The following is a 21291-nucleotide window of genomic DNA, read 5'->3' as shown; positions in this document are numbered from 1 at the left end:
CGACTAGTCACTCAAGTAGGTGCTCCTACTTTAATTTTACTTGCATCAACACACGCCACAATCCTTAAGTCATTAGTGGATCCTTACTATTTAGCTCAAACATTTTAGTCCTTATCTCTTTTACCATCTCTTTCAACATATGATATTCTTAATTTTCCACCTTAAATCTTTTTTTGGAAGTAAGTGGCCGGTTTTCGAAAAAAAAATGTCTGCAAAGAAAGTCGGAAACGTGCAAAATGTTTGACAATTAACATTTTACCAAAATCTTTCACTTTGTTACATATCAATATACTCAACATAACTGTCAGTATAAATAATTTTTATCTCATCAGGTCGGTATTATTATAACAGGTATGAAGAAGAGATAGAGGCAAACACAAATAAACGTACTAATATTGATCGAGCGCCGGCCATCCATACTTGTATATATATAATATATACAAACATAAACCCCACTATATTTAGTCCTCTTTCTACACTTCTTTTTGCCTATTTACATCACTACTAAATTAGCAATCAAGATATATTCATATATGGCGAAAACCTCAAAACTGAGTAAACAAAACACTTGTTTAACCAACAGCAATACTGATAATGGCATTTCTAAAGGGAAGAGGAAGCGAAAAGCCAGAGATTCGCCGCCTCAACGACGTAGTTCAATCTACAGAGGTGTCACCAGGTATATATGTATCTTCATTTTCATTATATAGTTTGATTAATATTCATTTTATGAGATGATAAGTTTGCAGTATTTTTTTTTTTCGTTACAATTATTAGGCACCGATGGACGGGTCGATATGAAGCTCATTTATGGGATAAAAATTGCTGGAACGAGTCGCAGACTAAAAAAGGAAGACAAGGTTCATTTTTTTTGTCCCTTTGATTTCCTAATGGGAGTTGTTATAATATCGAAAATAAGAAAGTTTACCTGCTATAATTGGTAAAAGGAAATTTCTTATATTGATAATTTGATATGATGTATTTAGTTTAAAGTTTAAACTATTTCTTAATTTGTAATTAGTTTCCTATTTAGTGATCATTATTTTGTTATGATATTGTTCAACACATCTGATTGGAGTTTTTTTTTGGTTGCTCTTGCTTAAATGGTGGTTGTGATGACATCCAATTAAAATGCAGTATATTTGGGTAAGTTTTCTATCATTATCATTCAAATAAAATTTTATTTTGTATTTTGGCATTATTAAGCAATATTTCATTATGAAAAACCTTTGCATACGCAGTGTATATCGAATCAATACTGTGTATTACGATTTTAATTTTTAAAAAGGGAATTAATCAAGTTCAAATTGTTTAAAAGAAATTAAGCATTTCTATACAATAAGGTGATTCAATGAAATCTTATCTTATTTTTTTGAAGGGGCCTACAATGAGGAAGAAGCAGCTGCACATGCATATGACTTGGCAGCATTAAAGTATTGGGGTCAAAACACAATTCTTAATTTCTCTGTAATTTAATCTTCCATCTTCTATTAACTCAATATATTAACTTTGTTAGTGCAAATTTATGTTCAATGATCACTAATCCCAATTCTTATTTGTATTTTCTTTGGTTATGGATAATACTTAATGTAGGTGTCTACGTATGAAAAAGAGATAAAGGAAATGGAAAGTCAATCAAGAGAAGAATATATTGGTTCTTTGAGAAGGTATATCGACCTAGCTCCATATATAGAAACAAATTAAAGCTAATTCCCTTTATATTTGTACTAATTTCAGTAAGTAATGAGAGTTTTATTTTGAAGGAAAAGTAGCGGATTTTCAAGAGGAGTCTCGAGATATAGAGGAGTAGCTAGGTATGCATTAATTAATTGACATCTTGAAAAAAAATGATGTAGGTTTTTTTTTTTTACCTTCAGTACTGACTAGACACATTTCATAAAGAGCAATAAATAAAATAACAATTTTACTATATCACTCAATAAATATTATAAATTTAACGTTTTAAGAAATGTATATTATAAATAATGCATTACCTTTTAATTTTTCAAACTTTACACAAAAGAATAAACATATATTTTAGTATATAGTGGACTAATATAAGGCTATAACTAGGCGTATATACATTTTCTTGGCTAGAGTTGACTGTGAGTGAATATTTCCATGTCATGTTTCCTGTATTAAATACTCCATTCATTTCATTTTTTAATTTTATTTTGACTAGTTTGATACAAAATTTAAACAAAAAAAATATAAAATATATACATACATCTTTTAATCTTATTATCATAAATATTTTACGTAAAAAGCGAAATAAACAAATAAATTAAAATTGAAGGAAGTTTCTATATTATGCAGCGTATCTAACCAAATATTCGGCATTTGAAACTTTGTCTCAAAAAGTCATGTTGCGGTGATCTAAAAGTTCTGCACTTTTATTAAAGCCATAGACAGGCCCACCCTTTAAATTGAAAAGTGAAGGGAAGTTATTGCATGTTTTGGCCATCTTGGAGGGCCAACGACTGAGCTGGAAATTGTAACAAAAAATATTTATACTTGATAATCATAATAAATAAAATTATAATTTTATTATATCACTTTTAATTATAAATTATTTAAATATTTAAAAATCATGAATCGTGTTTAATAATAAGTGAGTTTATCGGAAAGCCTATTTTGTCAAACTTGTAGCTAACATTTCCCATAATTTTTGCGCCATTTGATATGTCGTCCTAATCTTGACTTTGAACTTTTTTTTATATACTAATATACTTTTCAAGCCTTCTTCTAAACATGTGCTCACAATTTCACCACATAAACTGAAAAAGATTAACACAAAAAAATATATTTATTTTCTCTCTTTAATGTATTTTTATTTATGTTTTATTATTTCAATTCTTTGTGTAACCAAATTTTATATTACTCATGCATATTTGTAGACACCACCACAATGGACGATGGGAGGCTCGCATTGGCAGGGTGTTTGGAAATAAGTATCTCTACCTTGGAACATATGGTACTTAATTACTTTATCCGTGCAAAACATCTATTAATATGAATATTGTGATAAAATTATGTCAATTGTTTTTAAAAGACATGTAAAATCCAAAGTACTGAACAATTAAAAATTAATAGAGAGAGCTTATATATTATATTATATTACTATTATATATAGCTGTGTATATTATAGTGCCAAATGGTGTACGCTCAGTTACTATTTCAGGGGCTATATATTCAATGTTAACTATCCCAAAAGAATCAAAATATAGAAATAGATTACAAAATAAAGTAAAGTCAAATTAGAGAAGAACAGGTATGAAGTTAGATTAATTATATTAGTTGGTCGTTGGGTATATATATCAGATCACCAACTTTCAACTGCTAGATCTGCTATTTAATTAAGCTCTCTCTACTTTTTATGGGAAACCTCACTAAATTAATAATCTCTTTAAAATTATATTCCTCCGATTTTGACTTGGGTCAATGAAAAAATTCACCAATTTCGATAAAATAATAAGATAATATATTTTCAAAAAATCCTGTATAAATATATGATCCCATTAATATTTCTTTAAAAGTACATTAAGAACATTAAATCATATCTTTATAAAATAATAATATTTCATGATCTCACCTATATTAATTTAGTGAGGTTTTACTGCATCACGAGCATCATGCTCCTATAAGAAATTGAGACCACTTGCTATGTCATGTGGTAGATCAAATGTGTATGTAAGTTTAATTAGTTAAGTAGAGGGGGTGTTTTTAAGGCTGTCAATAGTTCGGGAAGAAACTAATAATTTACGCCAAGCTAGTTCAAGGATGTTTTCAATACTTCTCTACGTAATTAATAATAAAGATGCATGCATGCAGCTAGTGAAGAGGAAGCAGCAATGGCATATGATACGGCAGCTATACAGTACCGTGGACCAAATGCTGTTACAAACTTTGACATCAGCCGTTACAGCAACTGTTCAGGTCCAAACCCTAATGACATGAATCCCATGCCTAGCACCAAAGAAGTAAAAGCATCGTCCGTCGTAGACTGCCCGGAGACACCACCGGAGGTGGAGAAATCTCAGAGGAGTACTACTTTCCCAGATGACATACAAACGTATTTTGACTGCCAAGATTCCAGTAGCTTTGTGGAGGATAGTCATATTATTTTTGGAGATTTAGAGTCATTTGTGTTGCCTATGATGTTTGAACGTCATCAACTTGAGGAATTTTTATCTTTTTCTCCGTACTCAGAACTTAAACTCGAGACTTCTGATTAAAGTTGGAGCAATCTCACCACAATCTATATATTGGTTACGTGAGGGGGTATATTAATTGTTTCTTAGTTTTGATATTTTGAAGAATTAATTATTTAGTACTTTATTACAAGAGAGGAGAGAAATTAAGGGTATGGAGTAGTATTATTTATGTTTTTTAGTAATTTGGTTTTCTTTAGATCTGTATAAGGAGTAATTATTTTTGTCCAAGCATGTTGGATGTGATTGTTTAATTTTAATGTTTAGATAAACGAGGCTCATGTAGTCTCTAGAGTTTATGAGTTGACCAATTAGTATTCCATGTCCACTTTAATTTATTATGTTCGTGGTTTCTAAAGTTCATTTCACTAATTTTCAAAGTTAAATTAGATTATATTATTTTAATATTATAAACAAAAATTTAGATATTCAAAAGTTATACGAGAAGTACTATAAATTGTAATTTTTTGTATATTAATATGATGAAATAATACATGGTAAAATGATAGTTAAAATTCTTATCGTTTGACTCTAATAATGAAAACCATGACAATTAAAAGTAGATGGAGGAAGTACTATATTTTTGTTCTTAAATACTTCATACTCCTTCCATCCATTTTTAATTGTCATAGTTTTCTTTGTAGAGTCAAATTTTAAAAACTTTGACTAACATTTTATGGTATATTTTTTTTTATCATATTGATATGCAAAAAAAAAATTACAATTTATAATACTTTTCGTATAGTTTTTGAATATCTAAATTTTTTGATTTAAAATATTGAATTAATATAATCTAATTTAACATTGAAAATTAATCAAATTGACTTTCGAAAAACGCAACATGACAATTAAAAGTAGAGGGAGGAAATATTATATTACGGGACACTTTTCATATTAATTTTAAATATTGAGTTAATCTAATAGAAGTTTAGGCGTTAATTTGGCCTTATTCCGACATTTATGTTCTTCAATATTAGATATGCACAAGTAAATACTTAAACTTATATAAAGTTGAACAAGTTGACATACACATCCAATAACTTGACGTCCTACTTGTCAATTACGTCCTATATGACATCATATATGGTGCCCTATGTGTATTATGATGACATATAGAACATTTGTATCTACTTGTTCAACTTTATACAAATTGAAGTATGTATTGTGCACAACCAAAATCAGAAGACATGAAAGGCCAAGTTAAAAGATATATTTCCATATTATGCCTAAATTTTAACTTCAAATTTCATCTAAATTGAATTTTGGGAAACAAAAAGTATCACATAAAATTAGAAGAAACAAAGTAATTTATTTTTCCTTGCTATATATATATATATATATATATATATATTTCACATTCTATTTCATTAAAAATAATATGTTAATTTATGGGTGAGCATGATATGAGTATATACTGAATTATTATATATATCATACTAAATTTTTTGATATCGTAATTTTGATATTATAGTATTTGGTATGATATATGGTCTATATTTTAATTTTTTTAATATTTGATTTGATATTTAGGAATAACATACCGAAATATTAAATACTATGTATACCGAAGTATATAGTTACATAAATAACACACACACACACACTATATATATATATATATATATATAGTATAAACTAAATGTTTAGAAATTGAAATTTTGATTACTCTATTTTGATTGAAATGTATCTTAAATGTAATTGATTAACAAAAGAAATTATTTGTATTTTCTTTTGCATCTATATTTCTACATACGTAATGTGTTAGTATGATTTAATTGAGACCTTTTTTTTTTGAATTGTCCAAGTCATAAAACTCTATTATACGAGTATATATTAATCGAAGAAGTTGAACAAATTAATTATGATTACCAAATTATCATATTGCAAAATATCAAAACCAAACTTTAAAATAGTGAATTAAATTAATATGATAATGATATAATAATTTTAAAATCTCAACCCCAAAATTATTGTACCGTATCCTATCATAAATTATTATAGTAGCTTAGTATAAATATTATATTAAGAGTGTTTAATATGGTCGGTCATATACATACTAGATACAGGACCCCGTGTCAGCACGGGGCCCAATATATATTATTTTTTTATTTTAATTTATGTCATATTATGGAATTTGAGAATTTATTGAAATCTTTATATGATATTAAATATATTTTAAATTGTTAGCTATTGTGATTTATAGTATCTATTTTTTTTACACAATTTCAAAAATAATATTTTTTACTCTCTTTGTTCCGATTTATGTGGCACATGTAGGATTTCAAAATTAACCATTTTTTATATGTCTCTATAATATATTAAGTTGTTAATTATTGTATTTTATAGTACATTTTAAACTTAATTTTTAAATAATATATGTTATTTCCCATGTTCCAATTTATGTGGCATTAATTGATAGATTTTTTGGAGTTGAGCGATTTTTTTTGTTAATTATTGTAATTTATAGTTTCTTTTTCGTCAATTTCAAACAATATATGTTTATCATCTAATCCATTTTATGTGGCACCAATAGAATTTAGAGAGTCAATTAACTTTTTATATAACTTTTAAATATTTAAGTTGTTAATTATTGTAATGTATAGTATTACTTATATTATTTTAAATATATTTAAATATTATATGTTACTCTTTTTATCCCAATTTATATGATATTGATAGATTTAAAGTGTCAAATAATTGTTAATTATTGTAATATGTAGTACTTTTTACTATTTTTAAGTATACTAAATTGTTAATTATTTTAATATATAGTACTACTTTATTTTTATTTTTAAAATATGTAATCAACGAAAAATAGCGAGACATGATAATCAAAATAAAGAAATACACAATAGTATTGGTCAGTCAACATGATAAAGTTGGTGGGCCCCACTTAAATTAATTAAAGAGTATAACTTTTTGATGGATATATGTGTCATTACTTATTATGGAGATGTTGACTGGTTTTTATTGTCTAAAGAAGCAAAGGTACAATTATAAAGCATTGGCATATAAAAGGTTTAAGGAGCAAAAGCTACTAAATACTAAAAATACCCTTGTCACTGAAATTAAAACAGAAATAAAAAATGATGTTGGCAAGGTTTGAACTCCAGACCTTGCACTTTAAATGTCAAGCCTAAACCACAAAGACAAATAGCTGAATATCAAAATAAGCACATTGCTGAAGCAGACATGTTGACCCTCAGTTGTGTGCTTATTGACACTTATATATTAGTAGTAAAAGTAGAAGTAGATAGATGTTGTATTAATTATTTTTCTTAGAGTTGTCAATATGGGTCCACCCCATCCGGGCTAACCCATACAAGCTTTGAAATTTGACGTGTCAGGCTGGGTTAGCCCATTTTTGGTGTGGGCAAGAAAATGGTCGGTCCAACCAACATGTATGTGGGCTACAGGCTTGCCGGATCAACCCTCTTTTCTTAAAAGTATATTTTTTTATAATTTTTTAAATTAAATTATAATTTAAAAATATTATCATAAATATTGACAAGATAATATTACATAGTGTTAGTGTTACTACTTGTTAATCAAATCCACAAATAAAATTATCTTTATAATATTTATTAAGTTTGATTTCAAGTAAAAGCATAAATAACTAAATAAAAATATTACTCTAATTGTTTTTCAATGATCATAATAAAACACAAAAACTATGACAATATTTCATAGGCCTAGAAATTTTTGAAATTTTTTATTTTATGTAGTACATATTTTATAAACATAATTTATATTTAAATTGTAATATTTCAAACTTTAAACAAATTTTGAGTTTAGACTCTTGTTATTTTTAATACTCTATTTTATTTTTATTTTTTAATTAATTTTTTATTTGGTCCACGGGCCGGCCCTATCCATATTTCTCAAGCCCCACAAATCTGCAGACTTATTCAGGTTGGGCTAAAAAATCCATTACTTAAATGGGCTCCAAAAATCGTAACCTAACCCTATTAAATTACAGGTTAGGCCAGACCGACCCAACGGGCCTAGCCCATATTGACGGCTCTAATTTTTCTTAGGGTAAATTACAGAAATCACATACTTTTAAGGCAAAATTACAATCTATCCCTTAAAAGTTTATAATTACAAAAATCCCTCAAACGAATACAATAATATAAGTGCTAATACATTAATCTGATGCACGAGATACATTAATCGTTAACTAAGATACATTACATTTTATACATGATACACTAATCTGATGTGCGAGATACACTAATATGATGCGCGAGATACATTAATCTGATGCGCGAGATACACTAATCTGATGCGCAAAAATGAGAAATTTTGGAGATTTGTAAAATTTATAGGGGATAATGGTGATAAGTAAACTAAAATGTGGTATTTCTGTAATTTTTCGTTTTTCTTAACCCAAAAAACAACAATAATAAGAAAACTTATCCTGATTCCTGTGTATGCATTTACAAAAAAAAAATAATTAAAAAATCTTGTGTATGCATGCATTCTGACAAGTTTTGTCACCTGGCTCGAGAACTTCCCTTTTTTGGTAATCACCCTTCTCGTCGCCGTAATTAATTTATCCTAACCTTTTTTTGAATAATTGAATTCATAGATTAATCGTTTTTTGACAGTTTTCTCACATTTTGATTATTCTTATTGATGAAGGGGAGAAAAAAGTGATCTTATGATTTCATTTTTGGAATTTAGGGTTCGAGTTTGCAATTTTATGCGATTAATTGAGTCGGAAAAAGCATAAAGGACTGAATAAAGGATGTGGGCAACTTCTTGCCGGTTGGTGGTGTCAGGGATAAGCCGGCGTTCAACTAGGATTGCATACTGTGGACTTTTTGCTCTCTCACTCATTGTGTCCTGGATTCTTAGGGAGGTTGCTGTTTTTCTCATGGAGAAAATCCCAGGTAAATCTCGTTTGATTGCACTTGTTTATGGATTATTATTTTACTTGCTTTGTTGCTATCTCTGCCTATTTGGGTTTGCTTTTGTTATTCAGCTATGTTTGTTAGATTTTAGTGATGAAAAGGCTAGACATGTTTCGTTTGTGCTTGAGTTATGTTTCTATCTGTTTTCCCTTTCAGCCAAGTGAATGACTTTGAAATGTTATTGTAGTTACATTATTAGTACTTGATTAGATTTGGCTTATTAATTTGCTTTTAATTCTTTATATTTTCTGTTTGCCTTGCTTATTGAACAGTATTTTCCATGCATTGTTTTATTTTGTTGCTTCTCTGGGTTCACTCTTCCAAATGGCTCTGTAGTTGGAATCTTCAATATTATGAGTTTTGGAAAAGTTGAAATACTTACCCCCTAGGGCTTTGGTTCAATACCAAGAGTAATGCATTGCAAGAGGTATCATGTCATGAGTTTAAATTTTGTATCGTGAACCAAGTAAAGGTGCAGGCTCATTATCGATCGGCTTGGAACTGTAAACAACGTATTTTTGGCTACCCAAAAAAAGACTAAAATATGCTAGATTTTACTAAATATGAAACCTTGACAATGCTATATTGTTAGTTCAAATAATCATTATGTCAGAGAATAAGAACTCTGTTTTGGTGCGCTTGACTTTATGTTTGTAGCTAATTATTCGTTTCAGCCTGAGTTAATGGTTGTGAACATCTTTTCATAGCTCATTGTTATTTTCTTGCTGATTGAATCAAGATGATTGTGTGGAACCGTGACCTTGATTTGGCTAATAATTTTTCTTTAATGGAGAGAGACATTTTTACTTGTTCAAGATAGATTTACATATCAATTTTATTGTAGGGATTAATAGCTTTCACACAACACCAATCAGGGAGTGGTTTGAAACAGATGTTGTACTGCGAGTTAGCTTGGGGACCTTTCTCTTTTTCACTATTTTGGCAATCTTGATGATTGGTGTAAAGAGCTAGAAAGACCCATGTGATGGTGTTCACCATGGTGGTTGGATAATGAAAATTATTTGTTGGTGCGTTTTGGTAATATTTATGTTTTTCCTTCCAAATGGGATCATCAGCTACGATGGTAAGCATATCCTTCCTAAGGTATTTGTGCAATTTCTTTACTTCTACAGTTGTGTCTACATAACAATACAGAAAGAAGAAAGAACCTTATAATTGTGTGTGTATGACCTACAAAGTAATCCTTGAACCTTGTCTTCGTGCTTTGTGCTGTGGTGGAATCCGGCTCCACGATTTTGTCCCTTTGATTTGGATCACAAATATGCTACCATTCTTGATATCTGGTCCCGTGCCATCTCTTTATTTGGAGCATATTTGCAGTTGAACTCTGTTGGCTGAATTAGTTGTTTTTTTTATGCTTGGGTAACTAGTTTATCGGGTCTAATCGCTCTGTTCAATGAGTGTTACGATATGATTCATAGAGTAGTATATCCATTCATAAGAATCCTCTTAAAAATGTGTTCGATCATTCTTTAAAGAGTAGCAAATTGTATCTTTTCATCATAATGTATTTGCACCTAAACATTGTTTGTGTATAGAGAGACAATTTCTAAGTTCGGTTCTGGGCAATTGTGGGTTGGATATTGCAAAGTACAGAGCCAATTAATCAATTTCCTTGTTCTATTATTCCCAGAATAAGAGCTATTTGTAGGTGTACAAGTTAATCTATCTAAGGAAATAAAATTAGAAAATATCCCTAAATATCTCTAAGATCCCTAAAGATCTCTACAATATGATTATGCTATGAGTTTTATGAGTAGATATGACTATGTACATTTTGTAACACTCCTCCTCGAGTTGGAGCATTGATATTAATCATGTTACAAAGATATTCCACCCGAGTTCCATTTAGAACCTTTGTGAATATATCACCCAATTGCTCTCTTGTCTTCACATAGCTAGTAGAAATTACGTTCTCTTGAATCTTCTCACGGATAAAGTGACAATCGACCTCAATATGTTTTGTCCGTTCACGATACACTGGATTTGAGGCAATGTGTAGAGCAGCCTGATTATCACACTAAAGTCTGGAAAAAAGGATTTCAAACCAACCTCAACTAAAATGTGTTGTATCCGTAGTATTTCACATGTGGACTGAGCCATAACTCTATATTCGGACTCTACACTAGATCGAGATACAAAATTTTGTTTCTTCCATAGCTCTATATTCAGACTCTACACTAGATCGAGATATAACATTTTGTTTCTTACTCCTCCAAGATACTAGATTTCCACCAACAAAGACACAATAGCCAGTAGTCAATCTTCTATCAATTCTTGATCCTCCTAATTTGCATCAGCAATGCATTCAACACGAGTATATCTGTGGTCGCTATACAATATGCCAAGGCCAGGGGCTCCTTTCAAATAACACAGAATTTGTTCCAAGGCAGCCCAGTGTTTGACAGTTGGTACACACATGAATTGACTAACAATACTGACTGCATAGGCAATATCTGACCCAGTCACACTAAGGTAGTTTAGTTTCCCAACCAACTTTCTGTATCTTTCTGGATCATCAAAAGTGTCCGCATCATCCTTAGTAAGATGTGCATTAGGAACCATTGGTGTGCCACACGGTTTTGCTCCCAACTTACCAGTTTCTGCAAGTAGGTCAAGTACATACTTCCTTTGAGATAAAAAAATCCCTTTCTTGCTTCTCGCTACTTCTACACCCAAGAAGTATTTTAGTTGTCCCAAGTCTTTGGTATGAAACTTGCCATGTAAAAACTGTTTGAGAGAATATATTCTAGTACAATCATCTCTTGTAATAACAATATCATCAATATAGACAACTAGAAGAATAATACTAGTCATTGATTGTCTATAAAAGACTGAGTGATCATACTTGCTCATCTTCAACCCAAATTCTTGAACCACATCTATAAATTTTTCAAACCAGGCACGGGGACTCTGCTTTAGACCATATAGACATTTTCTTAGGTAACAAACTTTTTCATACTCTCCCTGAGCAACAAACCCAGGTGGTTGCTCCATATACACCTCTTCATGGAGATCACCATGAAGGAAAGCATTCTTGATATCAAGTTGATGCAAAGGCCAATGTTGAGAAGCAGCCAATGAAATAAACAAACAAACAAAGGTGAGCTTAGCTACGAGGGAGAAAGTGTCCAAATAATCTACCGCATAAGTCTAAGCATAGCCTTTAGCCACAAGTCTAACCTTAAGTCTTGCAATAGAACCATCATGATTGACTTTGATTGTAAAAACCCATTTGCATCATACTGCTATCTTTTCTTTGGGTAAATCCACCAAATCCCAAGTATGATTTTCATCAAGAGCATGTATCTCTTCAAGCATTGCATCACACCATCCAGGATTGGTCAGGGCTTCTTTCACTAATTTAGGAATAGAGATTGAGTCTAGAGAGCTAATCAAACAATTAGATGCAAGAGATAAGTGGTCATAAGAAACAAAGTTTGCAATAGAATATGTGGATTTACACTGACGTGTACTTTTCCGAAAAGCAATAGGAAGGTCAAGATTTTCTGAAGAATCAAGTAGAGAAGGAACTAATGATGAAGGAATTGATGTAGGATAAGTATCATCATTACCTCTCCTCCTTGAGTAAACTTGAACAATTGGAAATCTTGTTGGAACAGATGAAGCAGGTTCTGAAGGCATAATAGTTGACTGATTCTCAATGAATGAACTAGAAGATGGAAGAACATCATCATCTGATTGTTTTGTTACAGCACGAGTAACCTGATACATCAACTACTTATCTTCCTCCACTTCATTTGTATAAATGGGAGGTGCATAGAAGAATAGTGTAGCCTTTGAAAATACCACATCAGTTGACACTAGGTATTTGCCAAGCTCAACAAAATAACATCGATACCCTTTCTGAAGTTGAGAATAGACCAAGAAAACACATTTTAACGCCTTTAGATCCAATTTAGTAACAAATAGTCGAACATCTCGTACATAACATGTGCTTCCAAACACCTTAGGTTCCACCGGAAATAGTGATTTGTTTGGAAAAAGAACAGTATAAGGCATATTACCTGCCAACACAGTCGACGACATACAGTTGATCAGAAAACAAGTTGTAGCGATTGCATCAGCCCAAAATTGTTTGAGGACTTTTAATTGGAACAAAAGTGCCCGAGTTGTCTCAAATATATACCTATTCTTCCTCTTAGCAACTCTATTTTGAGAAGGTGTATCAACACATGAAGACTGATGAAGGATACCGTGTTTTCTTATGTAAGACCGAAATAATTCTGACATATATTCTTTAGCATTATCATTCCTTAGAATCCTAAATGAGGCACTAAATTGAGTTTTGACTTCAGCACAAAAGGCAGTAAAGTGAGTAAACACTTCAGATCGACTCTTTATAAAGTAAATCCAAGTCATTTGAGAAAAATCATCCACAAAAGTAACAAAATATTTATGCCCAATTTTAGAAACAACAGGATATGGTCCCCAAACATCTGAATGTACTAACTCAAAAGCAGACTCAACTCGATTATTAACCGTTGGACCTAGTGATCAGATGCGATGGTGTTTTGCAAATTTACATGACTCACATTCCAATGAGGAAATATGTTGAAACTGAGGACAAAGCTTTTTCAACAGAGGTAGAGAAAGATGTCCTAATCGACAATGTGCTTCAAATGGAGATACGACACTTGAGCAGGCAACAAATCGAGATTTCTATTCATCAAGGATATATAGATCAAGGATATATTGAACAAATTAATTATGATTACCAAATTATCATATCGCAAAATATCAAAACCAAACTTCAATATAGTGAATTAAATTAATATGATAATGACATAATAATTTTAAAAACTGAACCCCAAAATTACTGTACCGTATCCTATCATAAATTATTATAGTAGCTTAGTATAAGTATTATATGAAGAGTGTTTAATATGGTCGATCATATACATATGTTGTATTAATTATTTTTCTTAACCCAAAAAACAACAATAATAAGAAACTTATCCTGATTCCTGTGTATGCATTTACAAAAAAAATAAAAAAAATCTTGTGTATGCATGCATCTGACAAGTTTTGTCACAGAGGGAGGTGCCTAGAACTTCCCTTTTTTGGTAATCACCCTTCTCGTCACCGTAATTAATTTATCCTAACCTTTTTTTGAATAATTGAATTCATAGATTAATCGTTTTTTCAATAGTTTTCTCAATTTTTGATTTTTCTTATTGATGAAGGGTAGAAAAAAGTGAGCTTAAGGTTTCATTTTTGGAATTTAGGGTTCGAGTTTGCAATTTTGTGCGATTAATTGAGTCGAAAAAAGCATAAAGGACTGAATTAAGGATGTGTGCAGCTTCTTGCTAGACGGTGGTGTCAGGGATAAGCCAACGTTCAGCTAGGATTGCATACAATGGACCTTTTGCTCTCTCACTCATTGTGTCCTGGATTCTTAGGGAGGTAGCTGCTTTTCTCATGTAGAAAATCCCAGGTAAATCTCTTTTGATTGCATTTGTTTATGGATTATTATTTTTTGATGACAAGGAAAACCCGAGTTTATGGATTATTATTTTACTTGCTTTGTTGCTTTTGTTAGATTTTCAGCTATGTTTGTTGGATTTTAGTGATGAATAGGCTTGACATGTTGTTGGGATATATACTATTAACCATATGTTTAGATATAGTATTTATTGTAGAATAAATATTTATTCAGTTTTAATAGATCATATATTCGTTTACGATGCTTGTTTACTTATATAGTAAATGATTTAGTGTATAGAGTTTTAGATTAGATTTGGCTTATTAATTTGCCTTTAATTCTTTATATTTTCGGTTTGCGTTGCTTATTGAAAATTATTTTCCATGCATTGTTTTATTTTATTGCTTCTCTAGGTTCACTCTTCTGAATGGCTCTATCGTTTGAATCTTCAATATTATGAGTTTTGGAAAAGCTGAAATACTTGCCCCTAGGGCTTTGGTTCAATAGCAAGAGTAATGCATCGGAAGTTGTATGGTAGGCACATGTCAAGTGTTTAAATTTTGTCATGAACCAAGTAGATGTGGAGGCTCATTATTGATCGGCTTGGAACTGTAAACACGATATTTTTCAGTTACCCAATAAAAGACTCAAATGTGCTAGACTTCACAAAATGTGAAACCTTGACGATGTTATATTGTTAGCACAAAGAATCATTATGTCAGAGAATAAGAACTCTATTTTTGCGTGCTTAACTTTATGTATGTATCTAATTATCCATTGCATCCCGAGTTAATGGTTGTGAACATCTTTTCATAGCCCATTGTTAATTCTTGCAAGCCAAATCAAAATGATTATGCGGTACCTTGACCTTGATTTGGCTAATAATTTTTCATTAATTGGGATTGGCTTTTTTACTCGTACAAGATAGCTTTACATATCAATTATATTGCAGGGATTAATAGCTTTCATACGACACTAAGCAGGGAGTGGTTTGAAACAGATGTTGTACTGCAAGTTTGCCTGGGGAACTTTCTCTTTTTCACTATTTTGGCAATCTTGATGATTGGTGTAAAGAGCAGAAAGGTCCACGTGACGGTGTGCATTATGGTGGTTGGATGATGAAATCATTTGTTGGTGCATCTTGGTAATATTTATGTTTTTCCTTCCAATTGGAATCGTCAGCTTCTATGGTATCCTTGCTTCTATGGTATCCTTCCTAAGGTAGTTGTGCAATCTTTACTTCTATATTTGTTTCTCCATATCAATATACAAAGAAGAAAAGAAACTTATAATTGTGTGTGTATGACCTACAAAGTAAACGTTGAGCCTTGTCTTTGTGCTTTGGTGGAATCTGGCTCCACGACTTGTCCCTTTGATTTGGATCACAAATGTGCTACCATTCTTGATATCTTTTCCAGTATCATCCCTTTATTTGGAGCATATTTGTAGTTGTACTCTGTTAGCGGAAGTAGTTGTTCTTTTTATGCTTGCGTAACTATTTTATCTTGTCTAAACCCTCTATTCGATGAGTGATATGATATGATACATAGAGTAGTATATCCATTCACAAGAATACTTTTTAAAAATGTGTTAGAATCATTGTTCAAGAGTAGCAAACTGTGAGTGACTAGGCCTGGGCATATTTCGGTTTAAACTGCAAAAACCGACCGAACTGAAATTTTGTTAATTTTGGTTTGATCGGTCGGTTTCGGTTTTCAGTTATTCGATTCGGTTTTTGGTTTTAAACAAAATTAATTCGGTTTAACCGAAAAGCCGAATTTTAATACATTAACACTATACTACACTTACAGCCCAACCTATCCAATGTCAATAGCCCATTAAAATTTGGACAATTTGGCATTTGGGAGTGACCCACTGTAGCTCCCACACTTATGAATTACCCAACTCTCAATTCGGAATCCCTAAATTGAAACTCCCATGACTGAAAATTGAAATCCCTAAATACTACACTCTCACAACTCACATTTCGACGAGAGAACAATGACTCTCATCGACCCATCTCACGACACTCGTCCGATAGTCCATTGCCTCCGTTCTCGTCACTTGTCAAGTGTAGACATAGTGACTGTCTGACTGAGACTCCGCCTCCGTCCTCACTCTGGTCTTTCTTTGTGTTGGTTGTTGTGTTGTTGATGGCTTGATGCCTGTGTAGTGTGTACTGTCTTCGGTTGGTTGTTTGGCAGTTCAACAACAGAGAACGAGTCGGCACTTCATATGGGGCTTGGACATTGGCAAATGGCAAGTTTGCTTAATGTTGAATTGCTGATAGAAGTTAGAACACTAAGCAAAATTTTCCTAGCACATATGTGTGAAAAGTGTGCTGATAGAAGTTGAATAGGAGGTAAATTTGTTCAACAACACTCAGTGTAATCTCATAAACCGAAAATTGGAAAACCGAACCGAACTCCCAGCCCATCTGTATCTTTTCATCATATTGGATTTGCACCGTGAAAGTTGTTTGTGTAAACGGAGACGATTTCGAAGTTTGGTTCTGGTCTATTTCTCCTTGTGCATAGTTGGAATGACAAGTGTGTTGGATATGATGAGCAGTTCTGGTTAGTTGAATTGTATATGACATTGACATGTCATTTTTTCTTATTCTCACTCTCTTTTCGACTCTAATATTAATCTCTTCTCCCTCATTGTTTTCTCTCACCCCCTCTTGGTTGCCTAAAATTTTTGCAGGTACATTGCACTGTTCGTCGCTTCACTCATAGGCTACCTTTGCCTTCAATGGACATGACTGTGGGCTCTTTATTGTGATGACTCTTATATTCATCTTCATTTTTATTGGTGTTACGCTGCATCCATCGGTAAGTTTTCTACTTTTCTTACTGGGTTCTGGACCATGGGTTGGTTACTACCGTGGTAATCACACTAGGATGGTTAAAAGACATTTATTATCTAAACCATCTAAAACAAGGTAAAGTTTAAAGATATTTATTATTTAAACCATCTAAAACAAGGTAAAGTTTACAACTCAAATATATTACAAGTAGGAAGTCTAAATCTAGTAGAACACATAATTGCCTAAAATTCATCCCGTCAATCTATAAAAAGACAACCAGCTAATAGACTATCAAAGAAACAGAAATCTAAACAAAAATAACATATATTAGAAGTTACCGATTATCTAGCTAGGGCAAATTTGTAAGAAAAAAAAAACGTATCTAATGTCTGGAGAAGATGAAGAATGGAAGCAACAAATCCCACCGGGTTTCAAGTTTTGTCCTTCTGATGAAGAGATACTACAATATTATCTTCTTCGTCATGTCACCGGAAACTATATCCCGCCCGGAATAATACCTCAAGTTGATCTCTACGAATGTAACCCTGATCACCTTCCAGGTATCATAACTTGAGCTTCTTCCTTATGCATGACTTATATATGTAGAGTTTCTTTCAAAAAACATAAACGGTATATATAAAAAAATTAAATCAAAGGGGTAAAATCGCTCTTAAGGGAGCGATATCTTTAGTACAAAATTGACTCCGTTTACGTTGTTAAAAAAAATTAAAATCGCTGCCCCAACAGTGATTTTGTCAAAAAATATATTATTTTTTAAAATTAAAATTGCTGCTCATCGATTTTCTTAAATTTTATATTTTTTAAAACATGAAATCGCTGCACAATTTTCCTCAAACTTTTTTTAAAAATTTATTACTTGAACAATAGGCAGTTGATACACAATTTTTTTGAGGAATTTTTTTTTGAACAATAGGCCAAAGCAGCGATAATTAAAATTTTTAAAAAAATTGAGGAAAATTGCTGCTTCAATCGCTGCTGGTGCAGCGATTTTAGTTTTAAAAAATAAATATTTTTTGACAACAACAACGATTTTAATTTCTTTTAACAGCGTAAACGGAGTCAATTTTGTACTAAAGATATCAAGAGCGATTTTGCCCTTTTGGTTTAAATTTTTTTGAAGGAAAAAAGTTGTTCTTTTGGCTCCGAACTCTATATATGTATGTACCTTGTATTTTTTGTAATTGTTAAAATCTTGAAATAATATATTAAGAAACTAAAATATTTGATTTATACTTGGGTTTAAAAAATAACAATAATGATAATCATGAATCCGTTTTTTTATTTATAAAAGAATTGATTTATAAAATATAAAATATGCCTAACTATTGAAATTTATTCTATAATTACATTAATTTTTCGAAAATATAGTAGGAGACCAGCTTCCTTGTTTTTAATTTGGTTTCAAATTCATATAATGACTTTTCTTTTTCTTTAAAATAAATGGCCTAAATGAGTATGGATAAGTAAACTTAAAACGTGAGAATTCTTTTTCCTTAAAATAAATGGCCTAAATGAGTATGGATAAGTAAACTTAAAACTTCAACCTATTATATTTATTTTTCAGACTTTAAACTAGTTTCAAATTCATTTGGGATTCTAGATCATGAGTTTTCTTTTTCTTTAAAATAAATGGTTTGATAAATAAACTTAAAACATCAATCATATAAAAATAAGGTTAATGAAATTACTTTTTTACCCTTATAAAATAAGGGAGACAAGTGAATATACCGTGGTAATAACCCTTATCACACTGGGATAGTTAAAAAATATTTATTACCTAAACCATTTAAAACAATGTAAAATTTAGAATTCAAATATATTAGAATTAGGAAGCCTAAAAATCAAGTGCCTAAAGTTTATCCGCCATCAACCTATAAAAAGAGAACCAACTAATAGACTATCAAAGAAATAGAAAGCTAAAGAAATTAAAGATAAAATAAAACAATATATATTAGAAATTACCGATTATCTAGTTAGGGCAAATTGGTAAGGAAAAAATAACATATCTAATGTTTGGAGAAGAAGAATGAAAGCAACAAATTCCAACGGGTTTCAAGTTTTGTTCGACAGATGAAAAGATACTACAATATTATCTTTTTCATCATGTCACCGGAAACTATACCTTGCTCGGAATAATATATCAATTTGACCTCTACGGATGTAACCCTTATTAACTTCCAGGTAGCTCATAGATTAATGCAGTTTGATTAATTTTTTTCGTAAAAAAGGGATATTGGCAGTTTGCTGGGAAAAGAGATTGAGGGATTTTATTTAGTTTGGCATACATATTACTTTATACCTAATATAACGTCATTTTTTCATATATGTAAGTTTGATGTTGTATTTAATAGTGTAACTATCGCAGGAGTTAATATGGACGGGGAGTATACGTACTTCTTCACAAAGAGAGATCGAAAATATGTAAATGGAAAAAAAAATACTGCTCGGGTTACAAGAGACGGAAGAGGATATTGGAAATCAACAAGCAAAAAAACTACAGTATTTGCTCAAGATGGCTCTGAGTTGGGTAAAAAGACCACACTTAAATATCATTTTAAAAACTCAGCAGACGGTAAAGTGGATATTCCTGCAGAATGGATAATGCACGAGTATGTAATTTCTAACAAGCTCGTCTATCCCTCAAAATCATCAAAAGAGGACGAATATGTATGTATACCCTCTCTTTTAATTTGTCTCTCGAGTAATTTTTTTTACGTAGATCTTAACTATGCAAATCTTTTCATATTGCTGACAAAAACATAGACTACTAAGATTATTTTTACTTTGTATTACTTGTAGTACGAGGATATTGCAGCCTGCAGAATTTATAAGAAAAAATCAGAAATCAAAGAGCAAAGGAACTTGATTAATTCTTTAATTGGGCCCAATTTCTTCACGACTGATCATAGCAATGGAGAACCACAACCATCACTAAAGCGAAAATTCGAAACCCTAATCACATCTGATCAGCCACATGATACAACAATGAATATGAAATATCTATGTGATAGCCATGCTGCATTAATATTGGATGGTATGAGAACCACTTACGAGATTGGCCAAACATCAAATACTAAGTCAGTACCACCTGAGATTGGCCAAACATCAAATACTAACCCAACACCATCCGAGATTGGCCAAACGTCATATACTAACCTAACACTACTCGAGATTGGCCAAACATCAAATACCAATTCAACACTACATGAGATTGGCCAAACATCAAATACTAACCCAACACCACTTGAGATAGGCCCAACATCAAATACTAACTCAACATCACCTAAGATTGTCCAAACATCAAATACTAACTCAACGCCACCTGAGTTTGGCCAAATATCAAATGCTAATTCAACGCCACCTCAGGACAATATTGTGCTAACGGGAGAAGGGGTGTATGTGGGTCCTACTGATCAAGCCTCGTCGAATATTTACCAAAATCACAGAAATGAAGGGAAAATTGAAGGAACTAATCTTGATTTTGATTTGGATGGATTGGATGACATATTACTCAATAGGTCACCCCCAGATGAGTCATTTGAGAAATACTGGCAATCTCTTGGAATTTGAGGTTCTTCACCAAACACTACCACCATATATAACACACAATAAGGATGTTTTGTAATATGATGTTTGTGATTCTTTTTTACCTCTTTCTAGGAGCTCGTATCTTTTTTGCTTCCTTAGATACTACTACTTCACCTCTTTGTTGGACCGCTCTGGGTTACTAATTAGGCTTGTAATCAATTTTGTAGAGTAATTGTTTTATAAGATTTCTGTTTTTTTGAATATTATTCCTAATATTTTTTTTCTTTCTGTCTGTTCCTTAGTTTTACTTTTGTCTTTGTTCTTTCTAATTTGTTTTCG

The 21291-nt window shown here is 31.5% G+C and overlaps 3 protein-coding genes across 5 annotated transcripts; all 3 read left to right on the top strand.

The window, feature by feature from the left end:
- Positions 1-258: 258 nt before the first annotated feature.
- On the top strand, positions 259-4248 carry LOC125872320 (AP2-like ethylene-responsive transcription factor At1g16060). Its single transcript, XM_049553038.1, has 8 exons — positions 259-679; positions 778-860; positions 1138-1146; positions 1379-1467; positions 1594-1667; positions 1764-1814; positions 2898-2974; positions 3832-4248. Exons 1-8 carry the CDS (start codon positions 534-536, stop codon positions 4233-4235), a joined length of 933 nt encoding a protein of 310 aa, XP_049408995.1. The 5' UTR covers positions 259-533; the 3' UTR covers positions 4236-4248.
- Positions 4249-8884: 4636 nt separating this feature from the next.
- On the top strand, positions 8885-15789 carry LOC125872331 (uncharacterized). 3 transcript variants are annotated; one of them, XR_007447122.1, is made up of 3 exons: positions 8885-9106; positions 9972-10211; positions 14398-14504. XR_007447122.1 is itself a non-coding variant. In XM_049553052.1 (2 exons), the coding sequence occupies exons 1-2, from the start codon at positions 8962-8964 to the stop codon at positions 15711-15713; spliced, it is 312 nt and encodes a 103-aa protein (XP_049409009.1). In that variant the 5' UTR covers positions 8885-8961; the 3' UTR covers positions 15714-15789. The 3 variants fall into 3 exon arrangements, 1 of the variants encoding a protein (XP_049409009.1); XM_049553052.1 differs by lacking the exons at positions 9972-10211; positions 14398-14504 and adding an exon at positions 15547-15789; XR_007447123.1 differs by lacking the exons at positions 8885-9106; positions 9972-10211; positions 14398-14504 and adding exons at positions 14579-14606; positions 15547-15789.
- A 1617-nt stretch (positions 15790-17406) lies between these two features.
- Positions 17407-21109, top strand: LOC125872339 (NAC domain-containing protein 1-like). Its single transcript, XM_049553058.1, has 4 exons — positions 17407-17963; positions 19790-20091; positions 20224-20614; positions 20771-21109. The coding sequence occupies exons 1-4, from the start codon at positions 17789-17791 to the stop codon at positions 20992-20994; spliced, it is 1092 nt and encodes a 363-aa protein (XP_049409015.1). The 5' UTR covers positions 17407-17788; the 3' UTR covers positions 20995-21109.
- Positions 21110-21291: the final 182 nt, after the last annotated feature.

The sequence above is a fragment of the Solanum stenotomum genome, chromosome 8, assembly GCF_019186545.1.
Source record: "Solanum stenotomum isolate F172 chromosome 8, ASM1918654v1, whole genome shotgun sequence".
Classification (NCBI taxonomy): domain Eukaryota; kingdom Viridiplantae; phylum Streptophyta; class Magnoliopsida; order Solanales; family Solanaceae; genus Solanum; species Solanum stenotomum.
Note: the sequence above shows the minus strand (reverse complement) of the source record. Positions and strands in the feature narration are given on the sequence as shown.

What these genes read in the sequence shown, in the direction of transcription:
- LOC125872331 (XM_049553052.1), top strand. Translation starts at nt 8,962, where the DNA reads ATGTGGGCAACTTCTTGCCGGTTGGTGGTGTCAGGGATAAGCCGGCGT. An exon ending in TCTCATGGAGAAAATCCCAG is followed by an intron (nt 9,107 to 15,546) that starts GTAAATCTCGTT and finishes ATTATATTGCAG; the next exon opens with GGATTAATAGCTTTCATACG.
- LOC125872339 (XM_049553058.1), top strand. Translation starts at nt 17,789, where the DNA reads ATGTCTGGAGAAGATGAAGAATGGAAGCAACAAATCCCACCGGGTTTC. An exon ending in CATCAAAAGAGGACGAATAT is followed by an intron (nt 20,092 to 20,223) that starts GTATGTATACCC and finishes TATTACTTGTAG; the next exon opens with TACGAGGATATTGCAGCCTG. An exon ending in GATTGGCCAAACATCAAATA is followed by an intron (nt 20,615 to 20,770) that starts CCAATTCAACAC and finishes AAATATCAAATG; the next exon opens with CTAATTCAACGCCACCTCAG.
- LOC125872320 (XM_049553038.1), top strand. Translation starts at nt 534, where the DNA reads ATGGCGAAAACCTCAAAACTGAGTAAACAAAACACTTGTTTAACCAAC. An exon ending in ATCTACAGAGGTGTCACCAG is followed by an intron (nt 680 to 777) that starts GTATATATGTAT and finishes TACAATTATTAG; the next exon opens with GCACCGATGGACGGGTCGAT. An exon ending in TCTCTACCTTGGAACATATG is followed by an intron (nt 2,975 to 3,831) that starts GTACTTAATTAC and finishes GCATGCATGCAG; the next exon opens with CTAGTGAAGAGGAAGCAGCA.